The 14256-nt window shown below is 42.2% G+C and overlaps 1 protein-coding gene across 2 annotated transcripts in view; it reads right to left on the minus strand.

Moving 5' to 3' along the window:
• The window catches only part of mertka (c-mer proto-oncogene tyrosine kinase a), a 136405-nt gene that overhangs the window by 23416 nt on the left and 98733 nt on the right, over positions 1-14256 (minus strand). The window contains exons 9-11 of one of the 2 annotated variants that reach the window (XM_052024627.1): positions 12530-12689; positions 8485-8647; positions 864-952 (exon numbers count right to left, since the gene is read on the minus strand). In XM_052024627.1, coding sequence (XP_051880587.1) covers positions 864-952; positions 8485-8647; positions 12530-12689 — 412 coding nt within the window. The remainder of the gene's footprint in view (positions 1-863; positions 953-8484; positions 8648-12529; positions 12690-14256) is intronic. The other variant, XM_052024628.1, reaches the window with a different exon arrangement.

Below are 14256 nucleotides of genomic sequence, written 5' to 3' on the forward strand. Positions count from 1 at the left end.
ACAATGGTCTGAGGAGTGGTTTGTCCTGAGGACTACGGTGTCAGAATAGAGGTTCAGCTATTAAGGATCGAAATGAGGAGTAAAGGCTTTATGCAGAGAGTCGTCAACTTTTGGAGTTCTCTCCCACAAATGACTGTGGATTCAAGGCTGAAGATATTCAGGACGAAGAGCGATAGATCTCTGAACATCAAGGAAATTCTGGTCGCCCCATTACAGGAAGGATGTGGAGGCTTTGGAAAGGGTGCAGAAGAGGTTTGCCAGGATGCTGCCTGGATTAGAGGGTATGAGCTATAAGGAGATGTTGGACAAACTTGGGTTGTTGTCTCTGGAGCATCGGAGGCTGAGGGGAGACGTGATAGAAGTTTATAAAGATTATGAGAGGCATAGATAGGGTAGAAAGTCAGAATCTTTTCCCCAGGGTAGAAATGTCAAGTACCAGAGGACATGCATTTAAGGTGACAGGGGGCAAGTTTAAAGGAGATGTCCGGGGCAAGATTTGTTTTTAAAAAAAAAACTCAGAGTGGTGGGTGTCTGGAACGGCTGCCAGGGGTAGTGGTGGAAGCAGATACGATAGTGGCATTTAAGAAGCTGTTAGATAAGACACACGACCATGCAGGGAATGGAGGGATATGGATCACGTACAGGTAGAAGAAAATTAGTTTAATGAGGCATCATGTTCGGGGCAGACATCGTGGGCTGTAGGTTCTGTTCCTGTGCTGTACTATCCTATGAAATCAGTGCAGTATAGGATTAGCCATGATATCATAATGGATCATGCTTCATGCTGAATGGCTCCTTCTATTTCCAATCCTTTTGCTTAACAACCACAAAATTTCATACTCGATGGGAAATACAGATCTTACGTGTAAGCTCAACCGTCCGTCTTAAATAGGTTTTCTTCACTGTGTAACTAACAGTTGGCTCCATGTCCTCTCCATCGCCAAACACATTCCTTAAAGAGCAACAAAATACACTTAATGCATTTAAAATAACACCAAGCAAATGGATTCTGCTACATGGTTACTGCATCCCAGCTGCTGACACACAATAGCTATTGGCATATTTTAAGAAAGTTTCAAAATCTAAACTCTTACTAAAACAAATGTAATAATCTGCTTTTCAAGATAAGACAGCTAGTCTTGGCATCAGACTGCGATGAGAAAATGTTCTATTTCCTATTTTTTTTTTACAAGGGGTTGAAATGTCCAGGCTCCACACCCACACAAATGATGTGGCTGAGACCAGGAAATGTGATATTGAGGAACTCATTTTTCTGCAACATACAAGGTCGTTCGGCCCATCAAGTCTAAGCCGGCTCTCAAAATTGACCCATCGGTCCTATTTCCCTATTTACTTTCCTGTAATCTATTCTCTTTCACATTCCCCATAAATCCTCTCCCAATGCTCCTTTGCCCACACATGCTTGGAGCAATTTACAGCAGCCAATTAAACCTATGAACCCATCTTTGGGACATGGGATAAAAACGGAATTATAGGGAAAACGTCCAAACTCCACGCAGACAGTGCCCGAGATCAGGACTGAGCCTGGGCACTGGAGTCGTGAGGAAGCTACACCCCTGCCGTGCTGATGTACCGTCTAACTTCCTTGAGTAGAGATCATGCAGTGTTATTACCTCGTGTTCCACTTATGGCTGTTCCAAGCCAAATGAGTGAAACCTTGACTTTGTGAAAGAGCATGAATTTGGTAATAGCAAGGCAGTCACCAATGTTTTATTTCCTTGGAATATATCCAAGGGAAATAATATCAAACAACTCTTTACCGATTTTACTTTCATGGCATGGTGTCCTAGCTATAACAAGAAGCACTTCAGCCTGCATCATCTGGTACACTTGTTTTATCTCTGCATCTGACGGCGGGTGCAGTGTCTGTATAGATCAAGGGATCATCGCCAAGTACTGTCACTCCCATGGCTCGAGGACATTTACAGGAGCCCCCTCGTAAAATGGCTGAGAATGAATGGGTGTTTGCTCAACATACAGCTCACCATATTGCTGCTGCACTAGTTTCCCAGTAATTAAATGCTGGAAACAAGAGTCAGATCTTGGGGCGCACTCTTAACTGAAGAAACCAAAATATGCTACATGCAGCATCGAAGGCTATTTGGACCAATGTGCACGTATCAGCTTTTGTGATTGCTTTATCGAATTAATCCTACTCCAAGTACGAGAGAGAAACAGATTCAGAGGCATCACGGTATGTGTGTACGATCTATAATTCACGAATAAATTGTAAACAGCTTGATTTGGAGAGCTCACCCTCTTAAAATCAATTCTGTGTTCAAATACACCAGAAGCCAACAGCTGTAGTATTATGCAGACATGATTAGCCACACTTGATTACTTAAAAAGGCAAATAACATGACTGATTCGCATAATAGTTCTGCTTTAACTTCTTGCACTCCAGTTATCCTGTGACGGCTACATCTTCCACTCATTGGGTACAAATGCGCAGAAAAATATAGCTTAATGCCAAAATAAATTGGCGCCGATTTTCTGAAGCAATTTATTGTACTTCAAACAAAAAGAAAACATTTTTAATTAGAACCCCACCAAATATTTAGTCGACTCACAAGATAATTTTTCCTTTTTCTTAAAAAAAGAGCTTTGTAGATAAGCTATTAAAATTAATTCACTCTTGGCTGTAGAGGACAATTTGTTCATTTCAGATTTACCAGATGAGAAATTTGGTGTGCACAGGGACATGTGTTATAAAATATCATATATTATATAAAAGCAATTACAAATAAAGTGTTATAGGAGCATTTGTTAGAAGATACCTAGTGATTTCCTTTTCCTAGCAATCTTGGACAATCGAGGCCCACGCAAAGCACAACTTCACATTTCAACATACCCCGTTTTTCAGTAATGGGCATGGGACTCGACTTGTTTCAAGTTGCCTCTTAGCCAGAGCAATACATCCCAAGGCTTGGCCCAGGTCAAAACAGCAATGCGTGACCTGGATCAGTGTCAGCTCGAGCTTTTCCTAATGTTCATTAGGACAAAAATATCATAAACCAAACCTTGGCCAAGCTCAAAATTAGGAAAGCATCACTTCTAAGCAACTAGGGGTAATAATACCAAGTAATAAAAAACATTTCTCAGGCAGTCAACATCTGTGTTTTGAAGTTTAAATACATACCCAACTTTAACCTTTCAAATGTGTTTTAAGTTCCAGAGGGGGGAGGGGAACAGAGAGAACATCTATGATTAGGTGCAGACCAAAAGGTGTCAAGGTAACGGTTACTTTAAAAACCAGCAGCTGGAACAGAAATAATCTGTAACATTACAAATTTACATGGAAGTGGTAGGAAAGAGGGGTTGGGGCGAGTTAACCACAAATTAGTAAACTCGGTATCAAGTTCCAAGGGTTATAAAGTGCAGAGTCTGAAGATGAGGTACCGTTCCTCAAGAGCGTGCTGAGTACTTTGAAGCAATACAGGACTCCATACACAGGGAGGTCAGAATGGGACAGAGAATTAGAGCGACAGGCAACTGGAAGTTCAGGAGTCACCTTTGCGGACTGAACAGATTTGTTGCTTCACCTGGAAGGGCTGCTGGGTCTCTGGATGGTGGAAAGGGATGGAGGTTAAAAAGCAGGTCAAGGTAATTAGTTTATCATTGTCGCATGTACTGAGGTAGAGTGAAAAGCTTTTGTCTGCATGCATCCAGACAGATCATTCCATACATAGAGGGAAAATAAAAGGATAACAAAACAGAATGCAGAATATAGTGTCACAGTTATAGAGTAAATGCAGTGCAGGCAGACAAACAAGAGTCATAATGAGGTAGATTCAAGGGTCCTTGACCTGAAACATCAACCGTGCTTCTCTCTCACTTGGTGCTGCCTGACCTGCTGAGCACTTTCAGCATTCCCTGTTTTTGTCTCAGATTTTCAGAATCTGCGGTTTTTTTGCTCCAATTGCTACTTTATCTTTCAACACTACGTTTTCACTGGCTCTTAAAAAAAAGTCAGTAAGAGGTACAATTTATTGCCATCTTGCAATTAAAATGCTAGGCAGGGGAAAATAATAAATATGATCATGTAAATATTTAATTTCAATTTTATTTTATAGAAACATCAATTAGATGCGATAGGATTAGTTTAATGAAATAACTAATGAAATGTCTTTGTGATGGTTGAGGGTTTGACTTTAGTACACTAACACACATTAAATTCCTGCCTACACTGAAACAAACCAGGACAACATTTTTATGTGAATTTAGTTAATCAGTGCAACTCCTTCACTATAGCAACTGTGTATACTAATTAGAAAACATACCTGAGCAACTTATTCAACAGCATTTTCCTAACTCAGTCTCCATCATGCAGGAGAGGGGCATGTCCAAATTATCCTGCAAGTCACTTGGAAATAGATTGCTGTTCTTTCACTGATGTGTGCCAAAATCTGGTAACTATTACCTAAATGCTATTCACCATAAGGAGTTCATCAGCTCAAAGAAGAGGCCACCATCATCTTTCCAAGGAAAGGCTATTTAATACTGACCCTGCTGGTGACACCTACATTCCAGTGGAGACCCTTCATCACCTGCCCTTTAACCTCTTCCCTTCCTGCCAGGGATCCAGCAGCTCTAAACTAAACATACATCGAGCTTCATTATAAGTGTACATGAAACAAAGGGAACAGGCAACATGAAGGGTCAAGTGATTAATGGAGCCATTATTTCCTCTGGTGAGGACCTTAGAAAGAATTAAGCTCTGTGGCATACTGGCGAAGTTAATGGAACTGCTGCCTCACAGCTCCAGAGACCCAGGTTCAATCCTGACCTCTGATACTGTCTGTGTGGAGTTTGCATGTTCTCCCTTTGACTGTGTGGGTTTCCTCCAGGTTCTCAGGCTTCCTCCCACATCCTGAAGATTTGAGGGTTCGTAGGTTAATTGGCTGAGGTAAATTGCTCCTGGTGAGGGTAGGTGAGTGGTTGAATCTTGGGGATAGTTGGTGGGAATGTGGGAAGAAAATGGGTTAGGTTGGGATTGGCATAAAAATGGATGCTTGGAAAATTAAATTAGAAAATTGCTTTATTATTGTCACATGTACCAAGGAACAGTGAAAAACTTTGTTTTGCATGCCATCCATACAGATCATTTCACCACATTGGCACATCAAGGTAGTACAAGGGAAAATAATAACAGAATGCAGAATAAAGTGTTACAGTTACAGAGAAAGTACAGTACAGGCAGACAATAAAGGTGCAAGACCATAAAGAGGTAGATTGTGAGGTCAACAGTCTATCTTATTGTACTGGGGACCATTCAATAGTCTTACAACAGTGGGTTAGAAGCTGTCATTAAGCCTGGTGGTATGTGCTTTCAGGCCTTTGTATCTTCTGCCTGATGGGAGGGGTGATAAGAGAGAATGTCCAGGTGGGTGGGGACTTTGATTATATTGGCAGCAAGAAGTGCAGATAGAGTCCATGGAGGGGAGGCTGGTTTCCATGATGCGCTGGGCCGTGTCCACAACTCTCTGCAGTTTCTTGCAGTCCTGGGCAGAGCAGTTGCCATACCAAGCTGTGATGCATCTGGATAAGATGCTTTCTATGGTGCATGGATAAAAATAGGTGAGCAAAGGGGACATGCCAAATTTCTTTAGCCTCCTGAGGAAGTAGAGGCGCTGGTGAGCTTTCTTGGCCAAGGCATCTACGTGGTCATCAGCTTGGTGGTCAGCAGAGACTTGGTGGGCCAAAGGGCCTGCTTCAGTGCCATATCTCTGAATGGCTCTTTGGCACTGCTGTTCAGCCATTATGGTAGGCAGCACTTCTTTGTGCAATGCTTAGTGGAAACCTCATTTCTTTCCCTCAATAAAGCCAGATGAGACCAAACAGAAAACATTTTAAGAAAATGGGCACCAAAGATTAGATGACCAAGTTGCATGCAATGAGGTTGTATATAGATCAGTCATGATCTAAGTGGGTAGGACTGAGTGGATAATTGCTATTCCAGTGCTTAATGTGCAGTTTATAATTAACAATCAAGCAGCAGATTCGGCAACTATTTCAGTTACTGTAATGTCCTGTTGTGGATTATTACACAGAGAAACAGGACGTGCCATGGAGTTGTTAACAGCTCACGGGTTAACCTGATGCTTCGAAACAGAAGCAAGATTTTCTGTCCTAATGCCACTCAAAGCTGGAATTCCTAAAATTCTTGACAAGCAGAGAATCAAAAGGAGTAACAGAATATCAAAATGGAAGGAAATCCTGATTATGCTATCCTGCTGAAAGCCATTCCCACAGCACTAGTAAACAAAAGGGCCACGTTTGCTGTAGAAGGGCTTTGTGGTAACATCTACCGTTAGCTGGATTTGGCTCTGCAACTTTCAGTGCAATTAATGTTTTGCCCAGAAAGATGTTGAAAGTGCAAGTGGAAGGAAAAAGCTAACAGAATTAAAGACTCCTCCCAACCCAGACATTCACCCTTCAACCCCCTCCCATCAGGCAGAAGATGCAAAAGCCTGAAAGCACATACCACCAGGCTCAAGGACAGCTTCTACCCCTCTGTTATAAGACTACTAAACGGACCTCATATACGAAAAGATGGACTCTTGACCTTACAATCTACCTCATCATGGCCTTGCACCTTACTGTCTGCCTGCCCTGCACTCTCTCTGTAACTGTAACTCTGCATTCTGTTATGGCTTTTCTCTTGTACTACCTCAATGTACTGTTGTTGTGAAATGCTCTGTATGGATGGCATGCAAAATAACGTTTTTCCACAGTATCTTGTTACATATGACAATAATAAACCAATTACCAAATATAGCTTTGAGGGCCTGAATGAACAGGACAAGCAACATGATAGATTGAGGGATTACCACACATATATAATATATATCTATATAGAGTGAGTGAGTGAGTGAGTGAGTGAGTGAGTGTGTGTGTGTGTGTGTGTCTGTCTGTCTATGTGTGTGTCTGTGTATATAAATAAAATAGATAGATAGATAAGATAGATAAGATATCTTTAGTCACATGTACATCAAAACACAGTGAAATGCATCTTTTGTTCTGGGGGGCAGCCCGCAAGTGTCGCCACGCTTCCGGAGCCAACATAGCATGCCCATAACTTCCTAACCCGTATGTCTTTGGAATGTGGGAGGAAACCCACGCAGACACAGGGAGAACGTACAAACTCCTTACAGACAGTGGCCGGAATTGAACCCGGGTTGCTGGCGCTGTAACAGCATTACGCTAACCGCTGCACTACCGTGCCAGCAAGGACTGAGAAGAAGAATTAAACAAGGGGTAGGGGAAGGAACTTAGTGCAAAGTGCCACTCCTGTGAACTGGCTATGTATACACAAGGCTCAGCTTACTGGGGCTCTCCTTTACATGTCCACAGTTTCAGGGGTTGGAACACTTTTGATCTCTGACTTTGCTCTATGGTTTTAAATTTTGCCTTGGACCTATATTCACTGGCCCCATTTTCCACAATTTCCTCAAAAACATTTCACCCATTCAAATAAATAACCATTGTAACTGAAGTCCTGTACTGGAGTCATATAGCATGGAAACAGGCCTTCAGCCCAACTGGTCCATGCCGACCAAGCTGTCCATCTAAGCAAGTCCCGTTTGCCCGCGTTGGGCCCATATCCCTCTAAACCTTTCCTACCCATGTACTTGTCCAAGTGCCTTTTAAATGTTGTTAATGTATCTGCCTCAACTTCCTCTAGCAGCTTGCTCCATATACTGACCACCCTCCGGGTGAAAAGGTTGCCCCTCAGGTTCCTATTAAATCTCTCCCCTCTCACCTTAAACCTATGCCCTCTAGTTGTCAATTCCCCAACCCTGGGAAAAAGACCGCGCTTTCACCCTATCTATGCCCGTCATGATTTTATGCAGCTTTGTATGCTCCCATGAGGGTTCCAAATGTTAACTTCTCTTTTGGCACTTACAAGAGAGGAATGTCGGTCCAATTGCAGGAACCTTGAGGAAATGCTTCAGGCATTTGTTCAATTAATTTTAGAACTCTATAGCAATAGAATAGGCCATTCAGCCCATCATATCGATGTTGGCTCAAGGATAGAACAATACGCCCTTCCTTTAATTTCTACATCAAACATTTATCCAAGTTTCCCCAAATACAGTAGATTTATCATAAGTCAGTGTTGAGAACAGAGGTTCAAATCTTAGAAGAATCTGGGTTCATAGCCACTGGACCTACACTTATAATATTGCTGATTCCCCCCACAATCTACAGACTTTCAGTCATCAATTAACATATGTATATTAATAAAAATAATAATGTGATAATCTTGAATTTTACACGTATTTTAAACCATTATTAGATTCGCTGTGGGGTGGGTAAAAAAAAATAACATGCTGAAGTATGGTCTGTACAATCTCTCGTTTTAGCTGAACCTGGATATCCAGCTAATAGATTTATCCTGTACAAGCAATTTGCAGAAATAAACTTAAGGAAAAAGTGGTGCATTTAACCGAAGATACCTACCCAAACCTCATCTCTTTCGCTCGCTTTTTGACAGCCGCATACACGAACGCTACTATGACAATGATGCCGCTGATACAAACTATACCAATTAGGACCATCAGTGAGTGATCAGTTTTACTGTCCCCAACAGCAGGAACAGTCGAGGTTGATGGAAGGGTCACATCTATAAGAAAGCAGATGCAAGAAAATTAACTTTGGATTTAATGGTAAACCAATACAAATTGTTTACATACAATTATATGGCAAGCATTAGAGTTTCCCTTTACAACAGAAGCTACTTTTGATTTATTTCAACCATAAGATATAGGAGAAGAATTAGGCCATTCCGCCCATTGGGTTTGCTCCGCTATTCAAATCATGGCTGATCTTTTCTCAACCCCATTCTTCCTGTAACCTTAACCCCCTCACCAATCAATCTCTGCCTTAAATACACCCAATGACTTGGCCTCCACAGAATTCTACAGATTCACCACCCTCTGGCTGAAGAAATTCCTCCTCATCTCAATTCTAAAGGGAGGACCCTTTATTCCGAGGCTGCCCCCTCGGATCCTAGACCCTCCTACTGATGGAAACATCCTCTCCATGTCCACTCTACCCAGGCCTTTCAGTATCCGTCAGGTTTCAAGGAGATCTCCCCTCATCCTTCTGAACTCCAAGTACAGGCCCAGAGACATCAAATGCTCTTCATACATTATTGCAGCATTTTTTTCTTAAGACTTTCATATAGCAATAACTTTCATTTCTTCACTGATGTCAGGTATCATTCAATTATTTTATATGAGGGTAAAGACACTCCAATTCATTTTGATGCAGGATAAATGAAAAAAAAAGTTGGAGATGAGCCAAAGAGTCTTCAAGAAAAAAAGAAGCAAGACAAATGGTTACAGAATTCCAATTCCCTTGAATATGGTAACTAACAATGTGGTCCAATTACTGAACCAGTACCTGAAGGCCTGTGCTTATTGATCTGATCTGAGCTTCAATCCAACAATAACAGCTAAAGTGTCTGAACACAAGAAATTAAATAAATCTGGGGGGAAAAAAGATTTGTAAAAGTGAAACTACCAGAATATTGTAACAACAAATATGGTTCACTGATGTCCTCAGAAAAGGAAGTATGCCTTCCATACCCTGCCTAGCCTACATGTGATACCAGATCCACCAATGAGGTTGTCTCTTAAATGATCTCTAGAATGGTTTAACATCTCTTCAGTTAAAGGGGCAATTCACAACAGGCCGTCTTGCGAGTGAATTGAAAAAGGTACCTCTGTATTGCTATTAGATACCAATGTTCAAGAAGGCTTGGGCCAAGTCCAAGACTATCAATGTCCAAGAAGCCACCAAATTTTGGACACATGGGTACAGGTGGACAAATCAACATCTCTCAATAAGAAATAAGACTGCAGTGCTTTAGGACCTTAATTCAAGATTCACTTGCTGGAATTATGAATAGTCTTCATTTGATTTAGGTCCAGTTTACAGATGTGAAGTAGTCAAAGCCCAGATCCGAATTTAGCACTGCCTATTCAACACAAATTTCTTCAGGTTGTCATATCTGCTACCAAATTAATTCATATAACAAGGCATGGGTGTCATTGGCATGGCCCATCCCTAATTGCTTTGGAGAAGGTCGCTGTGAGCCACCTTCTGGTATTGCTGCAGTCCTTCTGGTGAAGGTACTCCGTAGTGACGTTGGGTTGGGAATTCCAGGATTTAGACCCAGCAACAATGAAGGGCCAGTGATATATTTGTATGGTGTGTGACTTGGGAAGGGACCCTGCAGGGGGTGGTGTTCCCAAATGCCTGCTGCCTTTGGTGGTAGAAGTCAATGGTTTGGAAGGTGCTGTTGGAGTTGCCCAGCCAAATAACTGCAGTGCTTTTTGGAGATGGTGGCTGCAGTGTGCACCATGTACTGGTCAATGGCACCTTCCTTCATTGCTGATGATCAGGGTAGACTGACTGGGTGGTAATTAGCTGGATTGGATGTGTCCTGATTTTCGTCAATGGGATATACCTGGACAGGGTTCCACCTTGTCAGTAGATGCCAATGCTCTAACTGTATTGGAATAGCTTGGCTGGAGGCCCAGCCAGTCCTGCAGCATAGATCTTCGGTATTAAAGCTGAGATGATATTGGTCCTCTCGCCTTTACTGTATCTGACACTCTTGGCCATTTCCTAATATCACATGGTCAAAATAGTTGAAGACTGGCCTTGTGAAGGTGACAACCTCAGGACGAAGCTGAGGTGGACCATACAGTCAATGCTCCTGAGTGAACGCAGTTGCAACTACCTCGTCGTGAGCACCCACATGCTGAGCTCACCACTATATTCCTCCTCCTGTTGGTTGTTTAAACATCCACCCCCAAACAGAACTAGATGGGGGCAGGGCTGCAGAGTTTTGATCTTATCCAGTAGTTGCGAGATCACTAAGCTCTAACACATTCTACTTAGCATGCAGGTATCCTGTGTTGTAGCTTCATTAGGATGGCATCTCTTAGGTACACCAGCACTGTTCCCTTCTGCATGGTTCAAGAAACCAGGGTTGGTGCCCTAGGTTGAGCCAGGGATATCCTGGACCACGAGGTTACAATTTGTGATGGTGGTTTACTGTGTCTCATGGATGCCCAGTTTACAGCTGCCAGATCAAGTCTGAGTCTTCAGTCTATCTCATCTAACACGATTTGCAGTACCACACAACACAATGTAGAATGCCCTTGGTGTGAAGGTGGGACACTTGTCTCCAGAAGGACTCTGTGGTAGTCACTTCTATCAATTCTATGGTATTTACCTGTGACAGATGCTTCCCTCTTGCTGGTTTACTAACCAACTACTACAGACCCAGTCTAGCAGCTCAAGTCCAGGACTCAGCCAGCTTGGTCAGTGGTGGTGCTACCAAGCCACTCCTGGTGATGTTCATTGAAGTCCACCAACACAGAGGACATTCTGTGTCCTTGCTACTTTCAGTGCTTCTTGCAAGTGTTGTTCAACATGGAGGAGCAATGATTCACTAGCAGATAAGATTTCTTTATTAGCCACATGTACATCGAAACACACAGTGAAATGCATCTTTTGCGTAGCGTGTTCTGGGGGCAGCCCGCAAGTGTCACCACACTTCCGGCGCCAACATAGCATGCCCACAACTTCCTAACCCATATGCCTTTGGAACATGGGAGGAAACCGGAACACCCAGAGGAAACCCACGCAGACACAGGGAGAACGTACAAACTCTTTACAGGCAGCGGCCGGAATTGAACCTGGGTCACTAGCGCTGTAATAACTTTACGCTAACCGCTACACTACCGTGCCTGCCCACAGAGATGAAGAAGGTAGGTGATAAGTCAGGAGGTGGTTTCCTTGCCCACGTTTGACTTGATTCCATAGGTCTGGGTTCAAGGGTGAGGGCTGCTCCCTCCCAACTGTGTACCACTGCACTGCCACCATCTCAGGTGGGTCAGTCTTGCTGGCAGGCCAGTGATGGAAGAAGCTGACACATTGTCCATAAGGTCAGGTTCTGTGAGTACGACGTGGTCAGTCTGTGGGACAGTTCCCATACGCTTGTGGTGAAGAGGATGTTGCAAGGCCAACTTGGCTGGGAACAATTTTCTCATGTCCAAATTCAGTGCCAAGGTCAGTGGTCATTTATTTTCTGTCCGTTTGAAGCAGTAGTACTGGTACAAAATGAGTGACTTGCCCAGCCAATTTAGAGGGCACTTAAGAGTTAAATGCATTACGAGATCCTTGTATTAAGGATGGTGACTTGGTCCAAAACCTGCAGGGTCTTCCATGTGTAAAAACAAAGGCCACCCACAGAAGTACCAAAAATTATTCTGACAGCTGGCATTCAAAACAGAAATTAAAAATTAAAACTTCAAATGTAAGAATTGTAAATGAGTAAAACAAGATTTAAAAAAATGAATCTAACCTCAATTACTTAAAAGAATGCAAGGTGTCTCACACTTAGCCCCTTACATTTGTCCCTCTCCATGAAGATTATTTCGTCCAATTGGTCACATTGATACTTCACACCAAACAAAGCAATAATTACCATTACTTGCAACAAACACATGCATTGGGTTGCTGTAAGGTCCAACTCCAGTTTTAGTATAAGCAGCCACTTGGATCTTGTACGTAACATTTGTTGTCACAACCTTAATAGTGTCTCGATTAAAATTCCGACTATTATCCAGTTCAAGTGATTTTATATGCTGGAAATTATACAAAACAAATGAAAACGGTTTTAGGAGTAATTAATATACACTGAAAGATTTGCATCAATATGACGCTTTAACTTTATATTAAAAAAAATGGGCATCCAAATATCTCACCATCCACATTACAAACTGTGAAAACCATTTGCTAAAGTAAATCAAAAATTAGGTGCTGGAAATGTGAAATAAAAACAAAATGCTGGAAACATTTTGCAAGGCAATATCTGTGGAAGGAGAAGCAGTTGATGTTTCAGGTCAAAGACTCTTCCAACAGAACTGAGAAAACCACCCCGGACATTCTCTCTTCTCCCCACCTACCATCAGAAGATACAAAAGCCTGAAAGCACGTACCAGCAGGCTCAAGGACAGCTTCTATCCCGCTGTTACAAGACTATTGAATGGTCCCCTAGTACGATAAGATGGACTCTTGACCTCACAATCTACCTCATCATGGCCTTGCACCTTATTGTCTGCCTGCACTGCACTTTCTCTGTAACTGTAACACCATATTCTGCATTCTGTTATCCCTTTTCCTTGTACTACCTTGATGTACTGATGTGATGAAATGATCTGTATCAATGGCATGCAAAACAACGTTTTTCCACTGTACCTCGGTACATGTGACAATAATAAACCAATTTACCATTCTTGGACAGGAGGCAAAAAACAAGGCATCATAAAAGAGATTCATTTAACAAAGGCCATTTGGTCTCTTACTTTGAAATTACGATGTTCTTCCCATTAGCACTTTTATTTTTCATTCAAGGCAGGACAATAACAGAAACCTGGATAAATCTCAGCAGTCTGAGGACAGGCCAGGGAAGATGTGGCCATCTGCTTCACGAGTGGGTCACGAGGAACAGTCCAACCGGCCAAGTCCGACCATCACCCACACAATCTCTTGCTCGGAGAGATCGATTTCTGCCGGTATCACAACCATTCACACTCTCTCATCCGAGGCCATTAAACAATAGGTAACCTCGACCTCTGGACTTCTCCTCTGAACTCTAGGATGGGTCTCTAATACAAGCCTTTCAGCCACAAAGTCCAACAGTTGGGAGGCCACAGTACTAACGGAACAGAGTTAAAAAGACAAGCTACCACAAATAACCAGAAGCATCGTGAAAATAAATAAAATGCAGAACTCCAAATTTATAAACTTTCTCAGCTTAATGTCTTCTGTGTGTCAGATTAATCATGTGTCAAGTGCCCCAAGTGAGATTTGAAATGATAACCTCCTGACTCAGAAGTGTGTGCAACTTGTCAAAACATGAGTCATGCATGTCAAATTAAATTTAACAAGTACCTACATATTGGTTGGTGGGATATTATAAAGTAAGTAAACTAGTTTAGATTACAATCCTATTGCCAGGATTCCTCATAAAGATACCATTTGAAATATCTTGGCTCTAAGTTAGAAGTCTGTAGCAGAAGCAGGTTATGTGCCAATGACTACAGCAAATCACTGCAAAGCAATATAGAGAAGAACGCTCCAAAACTAAATGTGCGTTAGTCCAGTTGTTGTGAAGATTGCAAGTGCAGTCATCAGTTCAGCAGCTGCACT

Source organism: Pristis pectinata, chromosome 10 (genome assembly GCF_009764475.1).
Source record: "Pristis pectinata isolate sPriPec2 chromosome 10, sPriPec2.1.pri, whole genome shotgun sequence".
Classification (NCBI taxonomy): domain Eukaryota; kingdom Metazoa; phylum Chordata; class Chondrichthyes; order Rhinopristiformes; family Pristidae; genus Pristis; species Pristis pectinata.